This window comes from Anoplopoma fimbria, chromosome 21, assembly GCF_027596085.1.
Source record: "Anoplopoma fimbria isolate UVic2021 breed Golden Eagle Sablefish chromosome 21, Afim_UVic_2022, whole genome shotgun sequence".
Classification (NCBI taxonomy): domain Eukaryota; kingdom Metazoa; phylum Chordata; class Actinopteri; order Perciformes; family Anoplopomatidae; genus Anoplopoma; species Anoplopoma fimbria.
In genome coordinates, this window is record NC_072469.1 from 14,314,790 (window position 1) to 14,340,528 (window position 25,739).

At 43.8% G+C, this 25,739-nt stretch overlaps 2 protein-coding genes across 4 annotated transcripts in view; both read left to right on the top strand.

The window, feature by feature from the left end:
* The window catches only part of mpp7a (MAGUK p55 scaffold protein 7a), a 127,923-nt gene extending 118,751 nt beyond the window's left edge, over positions 1-9,172 (top strand). For both annotated transcript variants that reach the window (XM_054622687.1, XM_054622688.1), the window contains exons 16-17: positions 784-927; positions 6,251-9,172. In XM_054622687.1, the coding sequence (XP_054478662.1) occupies positions 784-927; positions 6,251-6,430 (324 nt within the window). In that variant the 3' untranslated portion in view covers positions 6,431-9,172. The remainder of the gene's footprint in view (positions 1-783; positions 928-6,250) is intronic.
* Positions 9,173-23,457: 14,285 nt separating this feature from the next.
* odad2 (outer dynein arm docking complex subunit 2) overlaps positions 23,458-25,739 on the top strand; it is a 41,357-nt gene continuing 39,075 nt past the window's right edge. The window contains exons 1-3 of one of the 2 annotated variants that reach the window (XM_054623101.1): positions 23,458-23,551; positions 24,653-24,894; positions 25,257-25,414. In XM_054623101.1, the coding sequence (XP_054479076.1) occupies positions 24,671-24,894; positions 25,257-25,414 (382 nt within the window). In that variant the 5' untranslated portion in view covers positions 23,458-23,551; positions 24,653-24,670. Of the gene's footprint in view, positions 23,552-23,935; positions 23,957-24,652; positions 24,895-25,256; positions 25,415-25,739 lie in introns of those variants that run through there. The other variant, XM_054623102.1, reaches the window with a different exon arrangement.

The window sequence follows — 25,739 nt, forward strand, 5'->3', positions numbered from 1 at the left end:
ATCCTCCACTATCTTCTAAAGAACCACATGTGCTCTCAAGCAGAGGCCTGTTTATTTTACTACTTTGTCTATTTGCGTCTATAGATTTCTCTTGAGTCCACCAAGGGTTGGCGTTAGATAATGTGTCATTTGCATATTCAAACACAATGTTTCAGAAAAGTTGCAATGCAAATAATAATAGTGTTCCTTTTTCTCAGATTCTGAGCCAGAAATCTCCACTTCAGTAGCACTTACATACACGAAACTTTCTAATATGATTCCTATCTATATTCTGAAGGTTTTCACTGAGGGGTTTAATCATATATCTCTCATATCCTGATTTATACATCTTTTTATTACAAAAAACATGGTGAAAATAAATTTTATTTATGGTTGTTGACAGGGTTTTCTGATTTATAGAGTAATACAAAGAGATATCCAAAACTCCTTCTGTATAAACATTTGACATTTAACATGAAACAGGAATTTGCAACCGGGCTTTTTCCAATGTTCAGAATTCTGTTTGATCTGTTAAGATATTGCCTCGATCATATATTTAAACTTACATTTGCAGAAAAATTGAAAACTAAAACAATTTAATTAATAATTTATTATCTAAATGTGCAAAAAAAGTAAGTTTTTCACCCTATGATTGATTTCAAAAATCCTTCCTTTAATCACTTCATCACCCCTGTTAACTGCAACCCTCATGATTAATAGGGTAATAAAGGCTCCTCTTGTCGCTCCATGGCAACACCTCACACTCCCCCACCTTCACTTTTCATAATTCATATGTATTTTCAGACCATAAAGCTCCTGCGGACGGCGGAGTTTAAGCCCTTCGTGGTGTTGGTGAAGCCTCCTGCTATCGATAGACTGAGGGAGACCAGACAGAACGCCAAAATCATATCAGGCAAGGACGACAAGGGATCGGCCAAGCCGTTCACGGTAAGAGGACATGAGGGGAACGTTCATCTCTCACACTGAGTCAGACATCCATCAACATGATATGTTGTCTGGAGTTATTCAAACTGCTCGAAGCACCAGATGAGTCAGGTTGGCCTCCATTTAGACAATCAAAGGAAATCTATTTGATATACTTTTCAATGAGAACTGGATGATACATGTAAATGTTGCCCAGATGAGACTAAGTTAGATGAAAGTTTAATGACCTCTGTGAGGTAAGTGGATCACTGCAAAAGAAAATAACAGGATACAGCTAATAGGATATACATTACGTAAGGATAAGAAGGGGTTTTAAACATAAAGCCAGAGAGCAAATTTGCAGCAGATACAAATGGTGTTCAACCACAATGTAACCATAAATTATAGTTAATTACGAAGTCATTGGAAGTCAATCCAATGATGCTATAGTTTAATTCTGAGTAAACACACAACAGTTCAGCAGCAAGAAGAAATAACAGCATCACTATCTGGACCCTGTGTGTACATTATATGTGTGTGTGTGAGTGATGAGGTCATCCCTCACACACCTCCATCCCGGCCCCGACGCAGATGAAACCAATTAGCCGTCGTTCAGTGCTGCTGTGAAGCTGCCGGGTGGGGGGGCGAGGGTGGATGATGGTTTTCCCAGCCCCACGCCACCTGTGGCGAGCGCGTGTCTCCTTCGCCCGCAGGCAGCGCAAAGACCAAGATTTCGGTCAGCGACACACCACAGAGGGCCTGATGAGACACCGCGAGGGGGAGAGAGAGAGAGAGAGGGAAGCCGAGGAAGAGAGGAGAATGTCAGAGAGACGGAGATGAACTCGCACCCTGAGGTTGAGTGAAGCATGGGATTGGTGGAGACACTGATGGGGTGTGAGCTGCAGGTGTAAATCCAACATGGTGGAGAGAAGTGTGACACCTCTTCCAGCTGGGGTTTTAGGTGTTTCTATATTGGAAACATATGCAAATAACATAGCACACGAACCATCATTTTAACTCCTTTTAATATCCCCTACCTCCTGCTTACTTTCCCCTTCACTCTTAAGCCCTGACCCCTAGACAAAAAGTCCCTAGCTGCCATAACCATTTACCTAATCACTTAATCATTTAAAGTTTTACTTTTCATTGACCTCAGGATGGTAAGCATCTTAAAGAGACCTAATAAAATCTGGGATTGAACTTCACTGCCGGAAAAGCCACCCAAAAAAATTGACATCTTCAGTGCTGACCTCAACAAACTGAACTCGGCTCCCATTCATGTTCTATGGGAAGCAGCAAATCTCTCGTAAGGGGCATCATGGGATATCCTGGGTAAAGAGGATCTGGAGGATATTGAAAAAAATTGTGACTGTGGCCAATCAGAGAGGGGATTCATCCTTTCAGAGATTTATTGTATATAATCAGTAATTGCATCGTGTTTTCTCCTGAAATAACACTCCAAATAAATTGCAGAACCAGAGATGCAGCTGCACAATTGTAAGCCGAGGAAACAACAGCAGCAAACTGTGTTTTGATGGCACGATGGATCCAACCGTAGGTGGCTGAGTGGGGAGGTTGTCAGCCTATCTAGGCAGCCTGGCCAAATTTTGGACCCGTGGGAAACCCGGATTAACCGCATGTAGAAATGAGTATATTTTGGGGTAAAAGAGACCCTAACAAGATGAGCAACAGTGCTACACTTACACTACTGAGAAGAGTTATATCTTCTTCTTTCCCGCCATCTTATTATTACACAGACCAGCTCCTGTTTTTAACTAAAGTCCTATAGGTGAGTCAGTATGGTCGGGCTAACGGCACACTTTTCTCCCAGACTCCCCCTCCCCCCGAGTGTGTCACACACACCCAGGAGCTGCCGTCAGACGTGCAGTACAACTGCAGCTCGGTCACAGTCAAACTGAACTTCCTGTGGATATTTTACTTCACCGTCAGACTGTTTTAAACCTGGATACAGACCCAAAGTCGGCTTGTGTTAGTCACACGGTGAAATATTATCGGGCCTCCGTCTGCTCCTCATCTCCCAGCAGGGGTCCTGAGAACGATGAGCCTCAGCTGTCAGAAACAGGATGCTTACCAACAACCCGTGCTGTAGCTGTTATTACTCGCTGTCCCTTTATTAGCCTCTGCTATTCTCTCAAGTCCTACAAAAACGCCTCCATAAAACTCAGGCAGGTAACAAACCCGGTTCTGCGTAAATGTTCCTCAGGTTCACTGTTAAAGGCTCTGAAAGAAAAGCTGTTGTCGGGCGAGGTCGTCTCAGACGTATACTGTCCACCCCCAGCTGTATTTCTCTCTCAAGAAGAGACAGGTCTGCTTTAATGATAAAGGCCGAGGGAACAGTCGTCTCATTGTTCCAGCAGAGCAGTTCGACTTAAGCCCCCCTTTTTTTTTTTTGGAGCTGGAGATGATTCAGGAGTAGCTTTTTCAAAGAAGGAGCTGCAGCGCTATATAGAAAGAAAAAAACAATGCAACGCATTATTTGGCTGTAAAGTGGCGTTAATGGAGTCATTTAAAGCTGATTTGTAAAGATCTGCTTTGTTTTGGCTGCTTATTTAGAGAGAGAGAGAGAGAGAGAGGACAGGCGTGTTCTATTGTGAATAATAAAACAAGTGTCCCGTTGAGGACGTCGCTGTGTGTGTATATGTGTGTGTGTGGTGGTTTTAAGAGATGAGGCTGACACACGCTGTTTAGTGCAACTAAAATAGTCCCATAACTTTCCTCTTTAGACTGTAAAATGGACCCAGTAGAATCACAAATAAATACAATAAGTAAAGCGCTTATACATACATAAATACAAGCCCTAAAAACACGACATGGATTTTAAAATCTGCAGCATGGACCAACAATAGTGGTAAAAACCAAACTGGGAGTCAACGGCCCTTTTGTGCAATGAAAACGGCCATTTATCCAAAACAGAGTGCTAAAACAGGCAAAAGACGCTCAATCGTTTCATGTGGAAATGAACAAATCTGGTGGCAGCAGAGGAGGAATGATTTCCTTTTCTCCAGTTTGGCCCGTCAGAATGGCATCGGCTCAAACTGCCCTCTGAGGAGAGCGGTTCCAGTGCAGATCAGTGGACGCAAAAAGAATATCCACTCACTTTTTTCTTCTTCACTTCCTTATATCCATCTCTTTTCCTTCACCCTGCATCTCCCTCCATGTTTTCATCCTCTTTTCCATCTCTCCACCCAGCTCGCTGTCCCCTTAAGCGGCGTCCCGCTGTGATTAATGTTCTTTTTACCTGGAACGGTCTAACGAGAGGCAGACGCAGTGGCCCGCTGGTGGACATGGAAACATCACACACACTAAACAGCTGCTCGGGTTCCTTTAGCCGCCAGGACAGAGGTCAGAGGTTATGTCTTCCTGGCGTAGGACGCGGCGGTCATCTGCGAGTCCCAATAGTGGGACACCTTCGGGGGATTTCAGTCCAGATGACAAGAGAGAAAGACTTCTGGAAGACTTCTCTCCGGCAGGCCAACAAACCTCCTGTCCTCTTTCTGTCATCCTCCAGGACACAGCCTGATGAAACAATCACGTCTTCCTCACACATTTTATTTGTAAAGGAGATGCATGAGAGAGATAAAGAAAAGCAATACAACAGAAGGCTGGAGTTTTGTTGAGTGTCACAGCGGGTGAGTGTATATATATAGCTGCGCAGCTAATCCATTACGATGCTGGAAAACCCACCAGAAACATCCTGAATCGACTCCTTTGGCTGAAGGGAGCGTCTCGTTTCAGAGTTTACTCTTTACTTTAACGAGGCTGTGTTTATGTGCGTACACATTGCGAGCAGCTCCATCCTGCCAGTTTGTGGGTATGGGGTGCATACGCGTGTGTGTGTGTGTGCTTGAGTTCCTGTGCATGAATGTGCATCTGTGTGTATTTATAATTGTATGTTTGGCAAAAGGGGCTCACTATAAAAACCATATCTGCCCAGAAATCTACAGCTGAGCGTTTCCAGTAAAAACACCAGGTTAAATCAGTGCAGCCACTTTAGACCCCGCTGTTGCAGCGAACGGGCCGGACCAGCCAGGACCCACAGAGCTGAAACCCTCAGAGGGGACCACCGGGGAGAGATACCTGGGCTGTCTCAGAATGCTGCGTCTATGAATACAGGAGCCCCAGATAGGCCACGTGTTTACTCCCACCCTGATAAAAATATGTTATTTGGCTACCCCTCACAGTGTGCACGTGGTTTTGTTCTTTCCACTGGACAGCTGATTTGCATATGGACCTGGAAAAACCCCTCATACCCCTGGAGGACCCCCATTTAAACCTCTATGCGACTGCATGCAGGGATTTAATGCAGCTCCCTTAGATTGTGCTGATGAGGGATCTTTTTAAGTGGATGTCTCCGTTCCCGATTGCTCAACAACATGGTTTAGGCAGCAAAGCTAAACCTAGTCCGTAATATGTTGTGTACTCGCTCATTTATATACCCACTGAATGAGTAAACCATAACTTAATCTCAAGATTATTATTAAAATAAATGTCTGTTGAATCACTGTCTCTTGCTGAGGGATGTAACACAATGATTTAAAAGAGGTGTATTTACTTTATTGTATTTCTTCGTTTAGAACATTTGAAAACTAAACTTTGAAGGCAAACATATCGGATCTGTGAAGGTGCGTTCAAATTGCTTGATATTCGTGGTTACATTGGAACACGCATTTGTGATAACCCCAAAACTATACGCACAAATTCGTGACCATTTTGAGATCTATTTCATCCATAAACCTCTGCCTCCAAGAAATGTTTGCCAACCCTGAAGCTCAATCTGCACCATGTTCGTCTTTGCCTCTCCAGTGCAGCACGTTCACACGGTCTGAGCTCCCTCCGTCCTGTCAGTGAAGCAGCGAGGCCACAAGCTGTCATTTCCCCATAGCACAAATAAAATCCAGACCGGCTATAATGTAGTTTTAGATGCCTGTCTTTTGAAAATGACGGTTATGTTTTTGTCCTCAGCTTATTTAGAGGACTCTCTTTATTTTCTTTGTAAATTGGACGACTGTGTGAGGAAATTATGAAAATTCCTTGAGGTCAGGTTGTTGCACGGGGAGCTTTTTAGTGCGTGGTCTGTTCCAGGGTTCATGTGTGGGTACCATGTCTCCGAGAGGTTATAAAGGGCTCCACAAGGGCCACTTTGTGTTTATTTGCGTGTTTCAAGGCCGTCTATTTTGTGTTTACAGTAAGTGAATTTATCTCTCCTCCTGTTTACTGAGGCTACACTCAAACGAGGTGGTTTCCCCCATTCGGTTTGCCGTCCATCTCTGCTTTTTGTCTCTCTTACCTTCTGTCTTCCGTGTCTCTGTTCTCACGCACGCTGCAGGAGGAGGACTTCCAGGAGATGGTGAACACCGCCCAGACGCTGGAGACGCAACACGGCCACCTGTTCGACAAGGTTATAGTCAACGACGACCTCTCGGCGGCCTTCGGCGAGCTGCGGTTGGCACTGAAGAAACTGGAGACGGAGACCCAGTGGGTTCCAGTCAGCTGGACTCACTCCTGAGGTCCACATGGAGTGTACGAGGAGAAAGAAGGGAAGGGCTTTGACAAAAATATGCAGGTTTTTTTTTAATCTTTTTATGTCTGCTAGTGTTGGGGTTGGGGGTAACGGAATAAAACAAGACAGCTGCCTCGCCATACCTGAGCTGCACGGAGCTAAAGATAAGCTTTTGCCAGAGATCAGGCTGGATTAAGACCTCCGCTGTAGTCTGGAATGCGGATCTCCAGGTCTGACCAGATCCAACAGGGGCCGAAGCTGAGAGGCGTCCGTCCAAAATGTGGGCCTTGGACATGAATCTGTGTCTCAGTCTGGGCCGCAAAGCCGTGGCAACGGGGTCGGAGCTCCTTGGTCCAAAACCAGAACGTGGAACGAGCCTGGACCATCGCCGCACCAGCAGTCCTGCCAGCACATCAGCAACCACGCCAACCAGGACTCCGTCTTTAGTGTGTTTATAACATTAGGCCATTAGAAACCAAAGGGATTGACATATATCTTTCTTGTTGGACAACGTACGTGCATATGTCTGTAAAAGAACACTTTTACAGAGGGAAAGGGGGAGAGAAGAAAACATATTTGCCTTCTGTCTTACTGTATTTCTGTGCTTCTATAGTGCTTCCATGACTTTTACTCCAAACAAAGCATCGCCAGGTACACTCCCAAGAAAGGGCAGCAAGTGTCATTTTATTTAAGAGAAATTAATATATTTTCTAATATCCGCCTTTTATATACATATCCTGCCTCCTGATCTCAACTGTGGACACCCTTCTGACAGCTTCTCACACCCGAGAGGCGTCTCTTCTTTCAGTCAACTGTCTGGATTTCATCGGCCCCAGTCTAGTTTTCCCCCTACAAAGCAAAAGAGAGAGCCATTTTTATTTAGGTGTTATATATTCCATTTAGGAGCATTTCGAAAAAGCCACCACTTCATACAGAAGGTGCCCAGCATAACAGCTTTACCATTTAATGTCCCAGAACTGGACACATTTTGGCTGTCTGCTAGCAGAAAATGTTCACAATTGTGTTTTATTAGGGTGGAGTCTTTATTTTTATTCACATAAAAAAAAATGGCTTCAGCGAGGCTGCTAATAGAAGGTCTGCATCATAAGTCCAGGGTTTAAACTCAGAGAAATGCTAAGTAGCTGTCCCGGACTTTATGAGTATTAGAAGTTTATTGCTAATTTGAGTCTCCTATTCCCGCTCTGACTTACTCATTTTTTACTTAGTACTTTTTTTTTTTCCTAACTGATTTTCACAGCAGCCAGTTATTAATCCTGGCTGTATTATTATTTTTATCATTAACAATGTTACAGCCCTGGTAACTTCTCGTTTCTTTGCTGAAATATTTTACACTATAAAGGAATAGTTGTTTATAGTGAGACAGGAAGGTCGATACCACTTTTATGAATATATATATATATTATTATATATATTATTCCTGGACCTAGAGCCAAGAGGCGATTAGCTTGGCTTAGCTTAGTTTAGTTTAGCATAAAGACTGGAAACAGAGATCAACTGCTAGCCTGGCTCCTACCAAAGATCAGAAATATGCAGCAGCTCTCAAGTTGTGGTTTTATGAACTTGTTGCTTCACTCTTTGAACAAGATATTTGTTCATTCATAAGCGTTTAAGGTTCTGGTACACATATTTTTTTTACCAAGGGAGGGATAGCCAGAGTGTATGCTAAGCTAAGCTAAAATAAGCTAATTACCTTCTGTGTCTGGCTCCATACTTAGCGTACAGAAATGAAAGTGGTATTGATTACTTAACCCTTGCCGAAAAATCAAATTAGTATATTGTCCTGATGTCAATCTATTCCCTAAACTATGTATTTTGAGCATTTGGCCTTTATACTGTGGGAATGAATTTCCTCTCATACACTAGCTGTATGTCCAGCTCAGGTTATATTGCCCACATTTCTTTATGTTTGTTTATTCTACCTTTTCCACTCATTGTAATATTTATATATTTGATTTATGTCCATTTAAAAAAAAAAAAAAAAAAAAGGGTAAAATGAGTGTTCAGTAATGATAACACATTTTAAAGGGACTTTAACTCTTCGCCCATTAACTTAGTCCCTAGTCTTTTATTCATTTGAGTGTCACATTAAATTCCCTTGTTATATATTATTTTACTCGTTCCACCTGTTCATACTTCACCCCTCTGCCGTCTATTTTATTGATCAGAATCAGATTTGTACAGTGTCCAGAAAATATTTTTAATTTCCTGCTGTAAATGAAATGCTGTTGTATGAATCAACATTATTCTTGATAACTGCTACATTTTATATTAAAGAAAATCCAACTAAACTTGTACGGGCAAAGATTGAGAGCAGTGATACGTGTTCCAGTGTTTCTGGGATTTGTGCCCTTGAATGCCTTTTATTTTTTTTTAAGAACAATATTCCAGCCACGTCTTTCGGCTGCTGCCACAGAAGTTCGCTCCGGAGTGCACAGATGTGTAAACAGAGCTGACATCTTTCATCTGTCGTAAGTGAGTAAATTTGGCCGTTACAGCTGAATTAGATTTTCAGGATATTGCAGTACTTTTCCTCACACTGCAATCACCTTTAATGAATTTGAAATAGTGATTTGGCTTCTTCAAGGCTCAGTTGGCCGGTGTCTTTATTGTCTGACCTGTCGTATAAAGATGAAAAATGAAAAAATCTGTCACACAGCTCATATATTCCTGTAATTGTATTCAGAAACTATTTGTCACCATTACACGGGCACTTAAGCCAGGTTTCCATTAAACGTTACATTAAACACAAATTTTCAAACATTTTTTTTTTAAATCGGCAAAAGAAAATGCATGTTTCCATCCACTACTGTCATATTAATATTAGTAGTTGGCTGCATTGAGATAAACAGTTGGCAGCGTTATTTTTCCAGTCGGATGCTGTTACACGAGAGATGACGTCATTAAAGGAGCGCCAGTCAAAGCTAAAATGAATGAAAAACGATGCAGAGAAAGTGACGGAAATATGAAATGTATGTTTGTTTCATTGTATTATTTGAGGAAAATGGAGCAGAAACCTCATCCACATCGTGGATAATTCAATAAGTCTATTTTATTGCACTGCATTTAGCTTTTATTGATTCACCAACTTTTGATATATTTCGAGTTATTCTTTCAAATATCCGGTGTTTCCACCCTCCGCCCAAATTGAAAATGCGCCTGAAAAGACATTTTAAGTTGCAGCATCCAGATGGAGCATGAACCCCTAAAAGAGTCGCTGAAGATTTGTAGGATCGAGACTGGAGGAAAGGGCCAGAATCCAGTTACTGCTGAAACCACCAGAGCAGCGAAACCCAATTAAACCCCAGTGTCCTAGTACAGCTGTGTGCCAAATTACTAACTCAGATGTCACTGGACCTTTGAAAACAGTGGCTCTGTGAACAGGTCGGCGGGGGTGGTAAAAAGGGGGTGGGGGGGGACTCTGGAGAAGTCAGGCCTCCAAACCAGCGACCCACTGGAGGATTCAACCTCTGCTTGATGAGGTTCCAACAAAAATCCCCCACCGGTCCAAATCAGGTCGCCTAACCTTCACATTTCCGCTTTTCCACAGAGTGTACTTTGATGGCTGTGTGGAGGGGGAGGGGGGAGGGGGTTTACAGCCAAGGCGGATAAGGACGCAGTGAGGGAGCAGGCAGTGGCAGGGGAAGGTCAGGAGAAGGTAACGGCACTCACTCAGGCCGAATAGAGGAACCCCGTTATTATTCCACGTCTTGCTCTCTCCTCATGGCTTTCTCTCACTCCGTATTTCTTCATAATTAGGTTAACAGAGTGACGGGGGAGGGGGCGGGGGACTCGAAGGCTTCCAGCTGTAAGCATGTGTCTGATCATGCCCTCTGATCTGAGGCAAGTTGAGTGAGTGAGAATGGTTTTCCCCTTCAAGCATGTTTAGCACAAGGCGAACGCCACCCTGCGTTGTCCTGGGTAGTTCGGCGGTGGAAGGAATGCGTGGACGGGGACATTCAGGAGGTTCTAAGTGAGTGTAAATCGACCACGTTTCCTCTCACGTCGTAACGCCAAATGCGGACCGGTGTAAAGGTGTCCCTGTCTCAGACTTGAAGGAGCCAATGTAGCTGGTTCCCTCTCCAGTATTTTGAGCGTTTTTCAGTCCTCGCTTCAACCCATTATACTTGAGTCTGTCTTCACCTGCTACCTCACACACTGTAGGGTTTCCCACGTGCTTATTTGACTCCAAATGTGTCGAGCTATGTTTTGTTCGCTCTCCTAGCAGGGGGAGTGAAGCTGCCTGGACCCCGTAGACCTGTTCCTGTATAACAAACGAGGAGCGTCTGATTCAACGTCTTCACAGTTGGTGACAGACGTGCTGTTTGCTTCCTGGTTCCTTAATGTGTCGTCGGTCTGCGCCTCAAGGAGCCCACACAGTTGTCAAGAGCGACGGGAGCCCGGACGCTGTGCTTTATTCTCATTCAAATGGGGACGACAGAAACACGTGTTCGCAGATTAGGTTTCCCCCAACACGGATAACGAAAGGAATCGGCCACATGTGCCGAGGTACTTTAGCTGAGTAATGATGTAATACTGAAATATACTATGTGTGTGCATTTGCGTCCGTGCATATGATGGATAAAACGGAACGGTAAATGGCACTGCCCTACAGTAACAAGTAGAAAAAGAAAAAAGAGAGACGCTCATAAATCTTCATATAGTTGTATAAAAGTCGGCCTGCATCCCCTGACTGATTTAAGATAACAAATCCCTCGTCCTGTCTATTCATCTTCCTCCGCCATCTCTTGAAGAGTGAGCTGCCGTGTGAGTTAAGGCCAAACGATGGCTTCCCCTGCTCAGACATGAACACCGGCGCTCTAACCCCCCCCCCCCCCCCTGTTCCGACGACTATAATAGTTTGGGAATTTGAGGATTTATAGCGAGCGAAGTTCGACTTTTATCTCAGATCCCGGGGATTAACGTTGCAGTAATGTCTCATGAATCGGTCTCTTTCTTGCCCCTTTTGATGTATTTATTTTCACGTCCATAAATCCTTGCATTAACTGAACCCATTGTTTAGCAGCTGAGAGGCACCGAGTCAGACAAGCGGGGGCAGAGGCAGGAGGAGAAGTGGGCCCAGTAGACGAAAGAGGGGGATTAAGTTGTGGAAAAGTAAGAAAGCCCAGCGACATGTAAGAGGGGTTCCTGCTACTTGCCCTTGACGCACTTCGGAAATCATTAGAGCAAAAACGTTAAAAAAAAGTCTCTCATTACGATATACGCTACAGTCATTGTGATTTACTGCGTTAAAATTAGAGCGTCAGGGCCAATATCCTGAAACGGGGCCCAATATGTGATAAGTCCTGCCTGCAAGACAAATTGCGTTTAGCATCAGAAGAGGGTAGGCGAGGTAAGAAGTAAGGGAGGACACACACCCCCGCTGAGATCTCTCATCTTTTTCATAAGCGCTCGTCCTGAATGGGCCTTTCTTTGGGAGCCTCCAGCTTCTCTTGCTCTCAGCGTTCCGCTATCCTGCCCTTGCCCAGCCTTTCATGTGGTTACTCAGTCCATCACTGCTGCTTTACCGTAGGAGCGAGCCAGCGATGCCGCTCTGTTTTCCTCATCCCTGGGTAAATGCCCTTGACCATGGGGAGACTTCTGTAGACTAATGGGCCTTCAGACCAGGAGCTTCCGCCCACCCTGTCTCCTCAGCCTAATTAGCCTCCACCATTACCTCATGTCTGTAGGCAAAGGTCTTCAGGGCACGTTACCTTGAGCTGTATTTCTCAATTACAGGACTTTAAGATCCGGAGGGCGGGGGGAGGAGGGATTAAACAGGGGATGCCCTTCATTCCTCCCCAGGACCGAGAACGTCTTTTCACCCTGATGAGAATGTGTGGCAATCATAACAACACGCTCAGTCTAATAGCCGTGGCCCGGTTGGTCATTAATGCAGGGTGACGTGTGTGTATACACTGCCCTCTGGGGCTGCGCAGGTTAACTCTATCTCTGTGTGCACGTTTGAGAGTGAAACCAAGGGGTAAAAGTTCATCTGGAGGGTCCACGGCGCTAAAAAATTCCTCTGACACATGTGGAGCTAAAGCAGCGTACGGGGGCCGAGGTTGCACAAAGGCGTTGACTATGTTAGAGGAGTTTCTGAGCTGTCCACCTGTATTTTCTTAAACTTTCTCCACGGCCTTCCCCCGAGTCTTGTTGGCCTCTATCGGAGCAGCTTTAATTACACGGACTCTGGACTGTCATCTTTAAAGTTGGAGCACTCGGAAGGTCATGACCTTCCTCAGTGTGCTACAAATTAGTCCCAACACTGCTATGATTTCCCCTTGTTAGGGTGAGTGAGAAAAAAAGGAAAATGTACCTGCTCTTCAAATGTGTCTGTTTTTTATTGCAATGACGCATTCTTTTAATAGTCTGCGTTGTCCTCGTAGGTTTCCAGCAGCGCTGCCATTTGAACGATTTCGTGCAACTTTCTAAAACCCAATACATGCAAATGTAAGTAGCAAAACAGTGTTTCTCCAGCTTCCAACTATACACCACTCAAATGGAATGTAGCAGTGCGTCCAGCTGGGGTATGAGAGCCCAGCAGCAGTAGCCACGCTGACCCTGTGTAATGACGGTAAGTGGATTACAAGGAGGCCCTGGTCATTGGTCATTAATATTGAGTCCTAGAGTTACCTCCATGTGGCGGCAGCTACACCACTGGGACCAGAGCACAGGACCTCCAAGATACCTGAGAAGCTCATTGCTCTGTGCGGGACCTGAGATGTCACTGACAGCCCTTTGAAACTTAAAATGATGGCAGAAAGATCCACAGAGATCAGTGTGGACCTTTTTTTGGGGGGGGGGATTTAGGGTTTGATTATTGATTATAGTAAAACCCTACGTGTGCTGACCTCACCACTGTCAGCTTTGTATCGTTCATAAGATATGTAGGTAGCATTTCCATGTCTGAGAGGTGAATGGAATTTTCTATGCGGTGCTCTCAGCATTGATGAAAAAAATATTAAAGACTAATGCACATATTTTGCCATAAACAGTGCCCATGTATCCTTGGTCACACCAACATTAATGGCTTAATTTTATGGCAAAATTAGAAAACAAAATGGAGGAGGCTGTTGTGTTGTAGCATATTAGCAATGTTGCACTGTTCACTTTTATTTGTCAGAGTTAAAACGACAAAAGAGTCATGTTTTTTGACACTTATGAGACAGGAACGTACAAATAGACCCTTGTGAACTTACTGTATCGTTAGCACTGAGTGTGAGCAACAAGCTTGCTCACACTCAGTGCTAACTAGCTCTCAGTGCTTTTGTGACCAAGCTCGTGACTGGCTAACGCTAGCAGGTTCCCAGCTGCCTAGCATGTTAGCTCCCGAGCTACAGCGGTTCACCAACCAGCCCAGGGAGCTAGTCACTATACATTAGCAAGCTTCTAACATTGCCTGAATCACAATAATGTGCTACTATCTGTTTTGACCGGGCCTTTACTCCCACTTTACTATACTACTATTTGGATAACCGACAGTACGTGCTGTGGCAGATAGCTCAGACAGAGATCGCTCAAAAAATGGACAAAGAAAACCAAACCTACATTCCCATGCAGTTGACAATGTCAAAAGGACAGAGTAACAATTGATTAACTCATGTGATATTTTGAGACTTTTACCCTCAACCTGAGGTATAGCTCTTCTTTATCCAATGCAAATGGCATATTAATATTTGGTCCTTTGTGCAGGTGTGCAGCCTTTATGGCTTTTGCAAAATAGCCTTGATTGCCAAATATAACATGAAGTACATGTGTGGTCTTGACATGTGTGAGCTAGGATGGAAATGTTGGATTCCCCACAGAAATGTGAGGACATAGGTTTGATTAGCTCCACAAGGCTACACGTCACCACATTATGAATCTCTGCGTTTAACAAAACAGAGGGACACTTAACGAGCCGTGTTCACGAACGCAACAAGCGCTACCATGAAGCCCAAGAGGTTGAAGGAATGTATATCTTCTAGCTGATGTGGCTTCCCGGTGCACCCGAAGACCTTGTAACAGACATGTAGATTCCACCTTGTTATCACCATGTTCTGGGAAACACAGCGACATGTTAGGAGCTCTTGGCACTTCTGTATCAACACCACGTTCGGCTGACGGGATCAACCCTGTACATGACAACCGCAGATGTACCGCGCAGCTTGTTCCCAGAACCTAAAAGATCAAGGCCTGGCCCCTGAACCTCCAAACTCCACCGTGTTTTGACACGTTGTCATCCTCTTTTTGATTGGCTAGTAGAAGGAAGAGCCCAGTGTAGCTGGCACTCACTGTGTGCTGTTTCTAATCAAATACGTCTTGACGGCTGGCCTGCCCACCTGGGAGGTATGATGAGAACTCACGTGATCCAAAAGGAAGGATGAAAAAACAAACAAAATCAAGGCTGGGAGGATTAAACGGGGACCAAATGAAATCAGGGAGAGAGACTCTTTTCTTTTGCAGAGGAGGAATAACAAGAAGCAGCGTGATTTTGTAATGGGTCATGTCCCTTTATGAGGTGACGTAATTTCCAATAAAGAGCCATAGGTCCTGCGAGGAACCAGGCTTGTGGCTTCGCCAATATATTAAGTGTTGAGCAGACAGGAGACATGGGCTACCAGGCGCTGTCTAGGCCAGACCTGGTGGACGGAGGACAGACCTGCTCCATGCAACATGTTAGACTGTCAAAGCGACCGAGACTTGCATGAAAGAAACCGTGTGACAGGGCCCTAACACAAACAACCCATAAAACGTATCCCCTTTTGGCAACTATAAACAGTTAGTTTTACACCCAAGGGCGACGGCTTTCGGAACTGTGAGGCGTTTTTGAGGAAACGCAGCATGAGGTCGAAACGGGAATGGCGTCAGGAAAGGAAAGAGATGCTTAGGGCCTTGTTAGTCAGATTCCAGAGGCGGGAGAGCAGATGGGAGTTCAGCCGCTCAGCCAGAGCCATTGTGTCATGTGCTAGCAGGTGTTGATGGCGGGGAGTGGCGCTGCAGCGGCTTAGGGAGCAGTTGAGGTTTTGGCTGTGGACAACGAGCTCTAATGAGTGATGCTCCACAGGCGCTGGTGTGCAGCCAGCCAGAGGTGGAGAGAATGGAGCGGCCCTTTAACTGGAGCCATCTGAAAGGAGGAAATGCCCAAGGTCCAAAGTCTGGCCGCCTGGCACTCTGACCGTTCTGCAGCCCTCCAGGGAGGCTCCCTCGCGAGACCGAACCCAGACCCCACAACCCCACAATCCCCGCCTGTGCAGCGGAGCAATAGCAGAGCTCTCACGCAGGCCAAAGACAGACTGATTAGTCCTCAGAGCTTTGTGATCAGACTACATTGTTAACATTGGAACAGCACAGACATTGACTGCCTTTTCGTGTCTTGTTGAAATTTTGCACAGAAACATATTGTATTTCCAGAATCTCTAAGCTTCAAAGTGGCTTGCCGGCATACTCCCTATGGGCAGCTGTCCTTTTCTTTAAACGCTGTAGAAGGCTACTGTTTGGGAACAATTGGCAATTGATAGCGATTACCTGATGCTCCAGCTATGCCTGTTGGATTTTATACCTTCCTGCTTTCTGCGATAACTCGCTCAGACTGTTGCTAAAGGCCGGAAAGAGGATGTGCCAAAATCTTGACTTATACAAGGCATTTAATGGTCCGGAAAATATCGTGTGACCTATTAAAAGTGTTACAATAGAACTTTATGTACTGATGCTGCTGGCAACAACTTTAGTGAATGAACAAAATATTTATGATCTTGAAATCTGCAACTCCTTGGCACAAGCTCAAACGAAATAAACTTATCTTGCATCAGTACATATTTGACGCTGATTAATTACACTAGAGCACCTTGGCTACTTTCGAGTTCAGTACGTTTTACCGTTTGCCAGTAAAATATTTTAGGTTTCCTGTAAAACACTCTTCCTGTGCAGTAACACGGTCAGCTACACAGAAATAATCCAAACACGATATTTTACATCTGCGTTCGATGTCCAGGTCTTCTCGCCACAGATGACTCATGCGGTCAACCGAAGACAGTCGTCAGTCCTGTCCAATGACACTGCAGGCCACCCTGTTAGCCAGCTGATGCTGGACTCACTGGACTGTATATACTCCTGCTGAGGCTGCCTGTTAATCACAGTATGAGGTTGGCTGAGGCGCATGATGGAAAGGCCAAGTGACAGTCAGGCATGTCGTGGAATTCGGCATGGTGTAACTCAACTTCAGACAGGTCTCACAGTGGCTCCCAAACTTTCAACATTCACATTGGACACAAATTGGCCTCAAAATTGATGTTCTCTTCCACCTTGTAAAAGTGATACAGTCCACACTACCCACCTGTCAGCTCTGCACTAACTTTCTCCAGCAGACAAGACATGTTGGGATTCCATGTGTTACACACATTACAATCTCTTAACCACGTGGCAAACTCGCCAATGCCCAAGTGCCTTAAAATTGCATTATCTCTAACGGCCATTAGGGGGCGACTCGTCTGGTCATAAAAACAATTACACACGGATTGAATGCAAGGGGGGTATATTTCTAGTGTTCCAGTGAGGCCAGGAGAAATCCGGTCCAAAACTTAATTTGCTGTGCGTTGCTTGTTGTTTACAGTCCTTTAGCAACTTGAGATGCGATACTGGGGTTGAAGTTGAGAGACAACATGTGCGACTGGAGTGTTTCAAAAGTAGCCAGTTTACAAGCTAATTTTAACCCAATAAACAGCTAAATCATCAACAAACGATAGAATATTTTGCTCTCCACACTGTCAACCTGCATTCAACCAAAGCCCTCTGGAACGTGATTGGTCAACACTACTTGGACTATAAATGGAAACCAGAACATTTCCGATGCCAAACTCTTGTCCCGTTGCCTACAGAGCCTATATATGAATGCAGATTCTGTTTATAGAGATAACATACAATATGATTATTGAACAGGGAAATAAAGACTAAAAATCTCTTGCCTTTCACTCTCATGTCTATTCATTGAATACGCATTTAACATACAGTTATGAAAGTTGTGCTCCTCCATCCAGCTCCATCCGGTTTTTCCATCCAGCCCTTGAAATTAAGCATCATCCCCAAATTATTGAAGATTACTTCAAGTAGGTCATATTTTGTTTTATTTTCTCCTGTATACTTTTATCTCCTTAGGCCTCTTAATATGAATTCAGTGGAGCAATGTGAAAAAGGTAGATTACACTTGGACCTGCTCATAGAACCTGTGACAGTTCCTAAGTAAATATTGCTTTTATTGAGCGGTCACAAGATTTAGATCATGTGTTTATTACGGGAACAATAATTAACTACATATAAACACTACACCTGGAAAGAGAAGAAATGAGAGTTTAAAATGACTTTAATTGAATATAAAAGGATAACAAAAACTACACAGAGCAGTGTCAGAGGTGTACTGTTCTATTCTCAAAATAAATGATGTGATGAACAACAGAGTTGTCTCCAGGCAAAGTTCTCTCTAAATTGCATTTGTCTGTTCACAAGGAAGTCTCTTGTTTTTTTTACTCGTGCCTTTCACAGGGATGTCTCATTATTTCCAAGGAGCAATGTTCCTCTCTCTCTGTCTTTCTTTCTGTTCCTGATTGGCCCGGCGGCGCCAACGCTGGAGCTGCACCAACACAAAGGTCTCAAGCAGCACCTCCTCTCTAATGATGGGAGGACAGGGGGACCAGCCTCTTCTCTCGTTCACCTCTCACCACATTTAACAAGTCGCCCTCTTCGTCTTTTCTCACCCTCTCTTCCCCCCGTCTCCCAGCTTTTCCATTTCCATCTTCATCTCGGTCCACTCTTTTCACCCACGTGTTTGTCTTCGCTCCCTTTCCACGTCCCACCACTCACTCCTCTCCTCTCCCTCCTGGCTCTTCATTACCCCTCACCTTGCCCGCTCTCCTGTTTTTTAGCTGCTACCTCAATTCTCCCGTCACCCTGAGACAGGGGAGGGAAAGAACAAAGGGCCCCTGATGTCTTCCTGGAGAGGTTATACGGCAGAAGTCAAACTGCATTACGGCTCCCCGAGCATTAGCGAGTGAGTCAGCGCCAAGACGCGGACGGCCTCTCAGACCGCGCTTTCAAAATAATAATTACGCTGTTAGAGATGAAGCGAGTGAGACAGAGGAGCAAGGAGGTGAAGGGGGGAGGAAAGAAAGAGAGGGTAGATCTGTGTTTTCAAGAGTAGAACCAGCTGCTATCTCCGGGGCGAGTGGAAGGGGGAGCGGAGGCAACGCGATCGGTCTGGCAGAACGGATTTTGCCAGCTCAAGGGTATTTAGAGGCCTTTATCTAGTAAACAGGTCAAGGTGGGGCCAACGTATCCTCACCTGAACCAGGCGAAAGAAGGATTTTGCAAGTAATTCTTTGGGCATTATTGCTTTTATTTTGATAGCGGATAGAGAGGTGACGGGAAATGAGGAGAGAAAGAGAAAGGAATGACATGCACCATTGTCCCTGACCAAACTTGAACCTAAAATGTTGTGATTACTGTACATGGTCAGCGTCCAACACTCCAAGGCCCCATTATTAACCAGGCAAAGTGGGGCCCCAGACATGAGAATGTCCATTGATTTTTTTGGTGCTGTAATTGCTATTTTCTCAGTGAATTTGCACAACATCAATGAGAAATCAACTAAAGTGGCTCCTAATGTTCTGGCCCTGTCGTGCAGAGAGGCCTTTGGATAGTCTTTAAACGCCCAGTGGGACAATTTGGTTTGGAAACAGAAGTCAACACAACCAATACACATCATACAATAGATCAGCAAAATAAATAAATGCCTACAACATACAGTAGATGTCATCATTATGAAATTGCAATGAGCTATAAAAGCACCAAGAGTCCGTCAGTCTTTTGTTAAAGCATGTGTGCAGAATCAACGAGGCCTACTGCTAATTTAAAAACCCAACAGCTGAGGAAACAAATTATCTCAGATATCTTTTTCGATTCGGCCCCCCCAGGGAGGGTGAACCTCCTCTCTGTCAAAACTCTGACGGTTTGTCGGAATGGCCTTTGCCCCCTGAGTGGCTATAACTTGCTGAACATGGCAAAGATCATTCAAGTTATCGCCAACTATTTGACTGTCCAGCTAGTCAGCAAGTAAAGTTGTAAGGGCATTTTGTGACACCACCAAGCTCATCCTCTAAACTGCACGGCCATGGGTGATAAATCGTTCTTGGCATTGTCTCCAAATGAAAATCATTGATTGGCATAATGCGAAAGATGACTCAGACTTAGGATCTTGCAGATGATGACGCAAGTATACTTGGGTACGAAACAACATTAATAATGTGAAAGCTGGGAGGGGGGCAGTTGTACTCAAGCCCATAATGACGCAATCATACCTACTATAAAACCCTACTGCTAGTACTACTACTACTACTACTTCCCTGTATTATCTGTTCTGTTTGTGTCCAGTTGTTGCTAAATCTCTAGAAAACAAAAGGCTTCCAATTGGTCAATACAGGTGTCGCATCTATAGCCATGAAAATATTAGCACTGCGCTAACCAACACAGCTCACCAGCCTTGAAATTTCAAAGCATGCTTGTGATCTGTTCTGTATTGAAGCAGCACACAGCCGTTTCCCCCCTGCGTTAAATCTGCTTGTGACATCCATGTCGTTAAAATGACTTCCTACTTTCTATTTTTAACGTTAGATGACAACTTGCAGTTTTAAAGCAAACAAGGCATCAGCCAGTCAGAGGTGCTGGTGACATTCCACTTCATGGTGATATGATTTCTTTCTCTAAGATATGTTTTGTGGTCACATGTGCTCACTCAGCTTTTCTGCAAACACATAAAAGCTCCTGTAGAGTGCCCTGATGATTTCCCAAGATGTGTCGCCTAGCAGAATTGCAACCAAAACTAACAAAATGTGTTTGAAGTCATGTACATGTAGACGTTGTCATCGGTTCTCCCCAGATGCCCTATGGCCATAAATCTTGAGTTACTTCTATATTTGACAAGAGTCCGTCCACTCCAAAGAAAGCACTGGCACTAAGCGATCGGCACTTGAAATACTTACTGTACACAGTATTTGAAAACCACAATTGCAGGTTTATGTCCATAAGAAGCTAAGGAAATCATATTGTTGCTCAAAAAATATTCCCAGCAGTATCAGGTTTTGTTTGCAGAGACTCATTTAGAACAGATTTTGATTAATTTTCATGTCCTGAACATTTTGGATCTAGCTTTTTCAGAACAATTTGACACGTTTTATTTTCAATTTTTTGTTTAGACCAAGAAAAATCAGGATGGCCCAATATGGATAGGTAACACAATTATGGGTGCCCCAGTATGTCATCCCCTCTCTCCCCCCTTCCTTTCCTGTCCGTCTCGTTATCAAATAAAGCTGAAATGCAAAAGAAATCTTTAAAAAACACCAAGACATAACACGATGATGGGTTAATGTGGAGATATAGTCATGCTGTATGTGTATTAGGAAAATTAGGTTCAATTTTCTTTGGCACTTCTGTCTCTGCTTCCGTTGTTGCTCTTTACAGTTTCCATTGGCCTCTTTAGCTAGTGCCTATTTAAACAGTCAATAAACCATGCAATTACTTGTAACGGCCCAATGATCTCATCTTTGTCTGTCAGATTAAAAGAGGGAAAAAGCAAAGATAACCTTGTCAGCAGTGACCCAGAGTTCCTTGGAAGGAAATTTTATGACGGGTCTTCCAGCTTCTTATCCATCAGAAAGCTGAATCCCATTCAAAAGCACTTCGCCCGTTCTCTTCCGAGCCTAAAAACACAGAGAATTATGGGAGAATTATCCAGGAGCTTTTTACAACCAGTGGATGTGGTCACGGCCTGTTGTTAGCGTCCCTTTTTATTGTTCTCTATTTTAGAACCCCACATGTATTAGTGCGATAAATCTCGCAGGTGCTCATTACGGCGACCAGTGTCACCCATTTCCTCTCCTGCTTGGACCGCACGGCCATGAGGCGTACTGAACCAGATTTGATGCGAAGCCTGTAAAAACATTAGACCTCTTTGGATGATGTGAACCCATGCCTGAAAGCACGGGTAAAAAAAGAAATACCGGAGATACGCTCTCCAGCTCCTTTCAAACCAGGAACAGGAACAGTAGTCGCGCCCCCCTCATCATCACTCCGGCTAGTCACGCACAGCTTTTGTGTGTTTAATCTGAGTGTTAATGGAGTGTTGTGGGGAATTGGACACACTGCAAACGGATGTAATCATGACGTCCATGTGTAAAGAGGTCGGGTCGGTACCTTTCTGAGTGTGTCATCAGCGGGGTTTCCGTGCAGTTCAATCAGCGACTGAACTCAAGCATTGGAGGAAAAGCATGGAGAGCAGTTGTGTTTATTATGCCGTATTAAGTTTGAGTCAGAGGACATCTAAGAGCGAGCAGGTGCTTCTTGAGCTCGGAGCTTATTTGTTTTACTTTGTGAAAGGCCCAGGGTGGGGAGAGTGTTTCATTTAATCCCTTTTAACGAACAGCAATTAGGCTCGCTAATGAGACCCTGGGTTAGATGTATTAAGACCCTTGTTTATCCTGCTTTCCTTCCCTTTTCTCTTTCATCCTTTGCTTTGTTTTTCACTGCTTCACAGTCCGGGCAAAGTCAGACACACGCAGATGCCCATATATTCTGTGCCCCCCCCCCCCCCAGCTTCAGCATCCAGTCGCAGATTCTCGATGCTTCTTAATTTAGACGAGACAGTTTTTCCCCTTGTTCCAAATAAAATACCTGGGGGGAACAACAACTACATCCAGAGTGATCTCTCTTGATACTAGAGATGAGCTACTGCTTCTCCTCACTCCCTGGGGGATCCTTGGTGATTGATTTACGTGCAGGCTCAGTCCAACTTAACCCAACGGTTTAGGAGACAAAGCAGTTCCACCTGCTGTGCTGCCATGCGCGCCAGGCTGAAAGGAATAGGTCTCCACGCCAATGGCGCTCCTGACAGACTGTGCCAGAGGAAATCAGTGTTTTTTTACCGGCCATGACGGACCCTTTCTCTAAGTCAGGCTCAAGTCATCATGGAAGGGCAGCTGCCAAACAATAAGGACACAAATTTGTTCTTTAAGAGGGAAAGGGTTTAATCATTGACTGAGAAGATGTCTGCACCCCTTGTTATGATTCATGTATCTGGGAGAATGCTTGACAAGCTGGCCTCCATTGAGCATTGTCATTGCCTTATTTCGGATCACTCCCAATGTATGCCACCATGTAAAGTGGCTGTCCTCATCCACTTTAAATAGACATTTGGGGAAATATTGTGCCAATTTTACATGTTAAAGAGTGAGAGTGAATAGATATATTGTCTATCTGCACATTCAAAAGTAATATGTCTGTATCAGTGGCTTTTATTTACCTTTTCATTTCCATGTCAAGAATAAGGCTTAGACCACCTGTGCCAATACGCTTCTTAGCTTTGAACTGAGTGAGCTTATTTTCTGTGTCTAAACAGAGAGTATCCACCCAAATAGACTGTTTTCCCCAGCCAATGTTTGTTTGCAGGACACTGCCAAACCAGTAGTGAGAGAGGAAATAGGCTCTCAAATATGCGGTCATGTGGACACTCTAAAAGGAAAGCATACAGGGATTTTTATTATTATGACAACATTTAGACATTTTAGAGCTTCTGGCCGTGCAATTCCCAACACCTACATTTCCAAAGTTAGACTTTACACAGGTAGATTGCAATTGCTCTTGGTGCACGTATATTTATCATTTTTATATTTGGATTTGGATTCCTAATATATTTTTTCACCCACCCTGCATTTCACTGCACAAATTGTATGAGCATGTGAAAAATCCTTCCACGAATCAATATGCTACTTTTCAAACATTCTAAAAAAAAGAAACACAGTACAATACAGTAAAGACAGAGTATCTGTGTTGCATTGCACCACATTGCACTGTTGTCATGTTAAGTTAACCGTAGTCGGTTATTAAATAACTCATGTTGGTTATACGAGTTTCATTTAGCTTTTTCAAAGTTTGGGTTTGGTACTTTTTGACCCAACTCGCTTTCCGTTTGTTTGGTCGTATCATAGCAACCAACGGGGGCGGATGGAGCGTGTGGTTTCCATGGACACCTATGAGAGCAAACTTGTAAAAGTTTTGAAATAGAAAAGAAACGTGAGATACACGGTAAGTTTTTCTCTCTGAAGTACACTTGTAACCGTAACAAATAATGGTAGAAACATGTGACGCGTGTTTTATTAACGAGGGAAAGTTGTTAAAGGCTGCAGTTAACAGTTAGGCTAGCTAACGTTAACTACAGCGTCCAGTGTTCCGTTTAAACGTCGACGTTACTGTAAAGACGTGGGACCAGAAAGTCACGCTACGGTATAACTAGAAAAATGATACATAAATTAAAAGAAAATACGTAACTGTCAACTCCTAACGTTGAATTAAATTGAGCACCATAAACACAACGTCCTCATAGCTAACGTCAGTTATCAGCTCGCTCAACTAACGGGTGTGCTGGAATGCGTGAGAAAGAACCCGGAAGTGTCTGTTATCTGAGGAAAGTTACTCAAACGAATAAAACGGGTAAAGAGTGACATGACAGTCGGGTTAAAGCCCTGGGTTAGCTAAGTATTTGGGATAATACATCTTGGAGTTTCTAAACCTTTTCATGTCCCTTTGACCCATTTTGAAGATCTTAATCCTTTAAGGACTGTAGCAGCGTTTACAGAGTTGTCCCATACATTTTAGTATGACATGCTTTGTATTATAGGACATTTCTTTAAAGATTTTGAGTTCTAAATTGTATAGGCATAAATCCACACAAATGCATTAGCTTGGTCTGCAACAAGTGATTATTTTTTATGATCAATTAATCCACCAATTATTCTCTCAATTCATCATTTGAGCTATTAACAATTCCAATAACCCAAGATTACATCTTCAGATAGCTTGTTTTGTCTGACAAACAGTCCAAACCCCCAAAATGATTCAGTTCACTATCTCATAAGACAAAGACAAATAGTAAATCCTCACGCTTGAGAAGCATTTGCAAAGTAGTTGCAGATTAATTTAATGGCCATAAATGAAGCAATTAATTAACTAACTGTTTCAGCCTTGAAATATATCAAACAGATGTCTTTGAAATGTATCATGGCGTTGCACTAGTTTCTCCACATGGGACCCCAAGGCCAAAGTTGATCAAATGTGAATTTGAGCAGAGTAAAGAAGCGTCAGCCTTCACAATGTTAAAGGAATGTTGTTTTTAATATTTCATTTCAGAATATCCCAGCCGGTGTCATGGGGTTATCACTGACGAGGGCAGCCCAGTGGACCACGACCAGCTCTGGTACTGGCAAACTTGAGCTCACGCCAATGAATGAGTCCTTGTTGAAAGAGGTCCTTCGCTTTGTGGAGCAGTTCTGCTCCCAACACCCACAGGAGGCAGAGCATGTGTTTGAGGACCCTCTCCAGTGGAGTACCACTTTAGTGGCATCTGATTTCAAAACAGACTATGACATCAGGTTGGTCTAATCATGAGGCCGGCAGCTGGTTGGCCAGTGCTTTCAGTATTACGTGCCTGTGCAGGATATGCTGTCACCATGGTGTCCAAACGTATTTTACCTTGGCTATACTCAAAGCAGTAGGCTATAATTAATCTGTTTTTCAGCTTCAGTTAGACTGAGTACATTCCATTTTATTTCATCAGAAATTCTCTTCTACTTTCAGTGTGTGCTTTGTATCTGGTAGCTTGGAAGCGGAGAAGTACAAAAACAAAAATACAGACTCTGATCTTCCTTAATTGTTTTGGCATTTATAACCTAGTATGAAAAAGTAATAGGGATAAAAGTGAAGTGTTAAAGTTTTTTTATTTTTTTCTCCTCAGTGACTTTGATGTACAGTCCTACGAGAAAGACAGCGAAGGGCGTCCATTGTTGCAGCTCTCCCCTCCTACTGTTTATGTGCGCAGCTTCAGCCAGCTCTCCAAACTTGTTCATCTGGCAGATGATAAGAAGCTGGAGGAGGTTCAAGCATGTCTAGAAGGTAAGCATGATGACCACAGGTTGAGATTTGAATCTAATTTGCATCCCAAGTAGTCCAGCCACCAGCATACCTCCATAACCCACAGACTTAATTTGTTTGTCTTCCTAGTTATTCTCTACATCCATCCAATTATACTGCTATTTGTAATTCTTTACATATATGCATTTACTTTAGGTCTGCTGCCAAAAAAAGATAAAGTAATGACGGGAATACATGATGAATGTAGTAAAAAATAAAAAGATGTAATGTTGGATATGTTGGAAAGAACTCTTATTTTTGGAAACACTGTGATCGGCCTCTGTATCTGAAGATTTGCTAAGGCTAA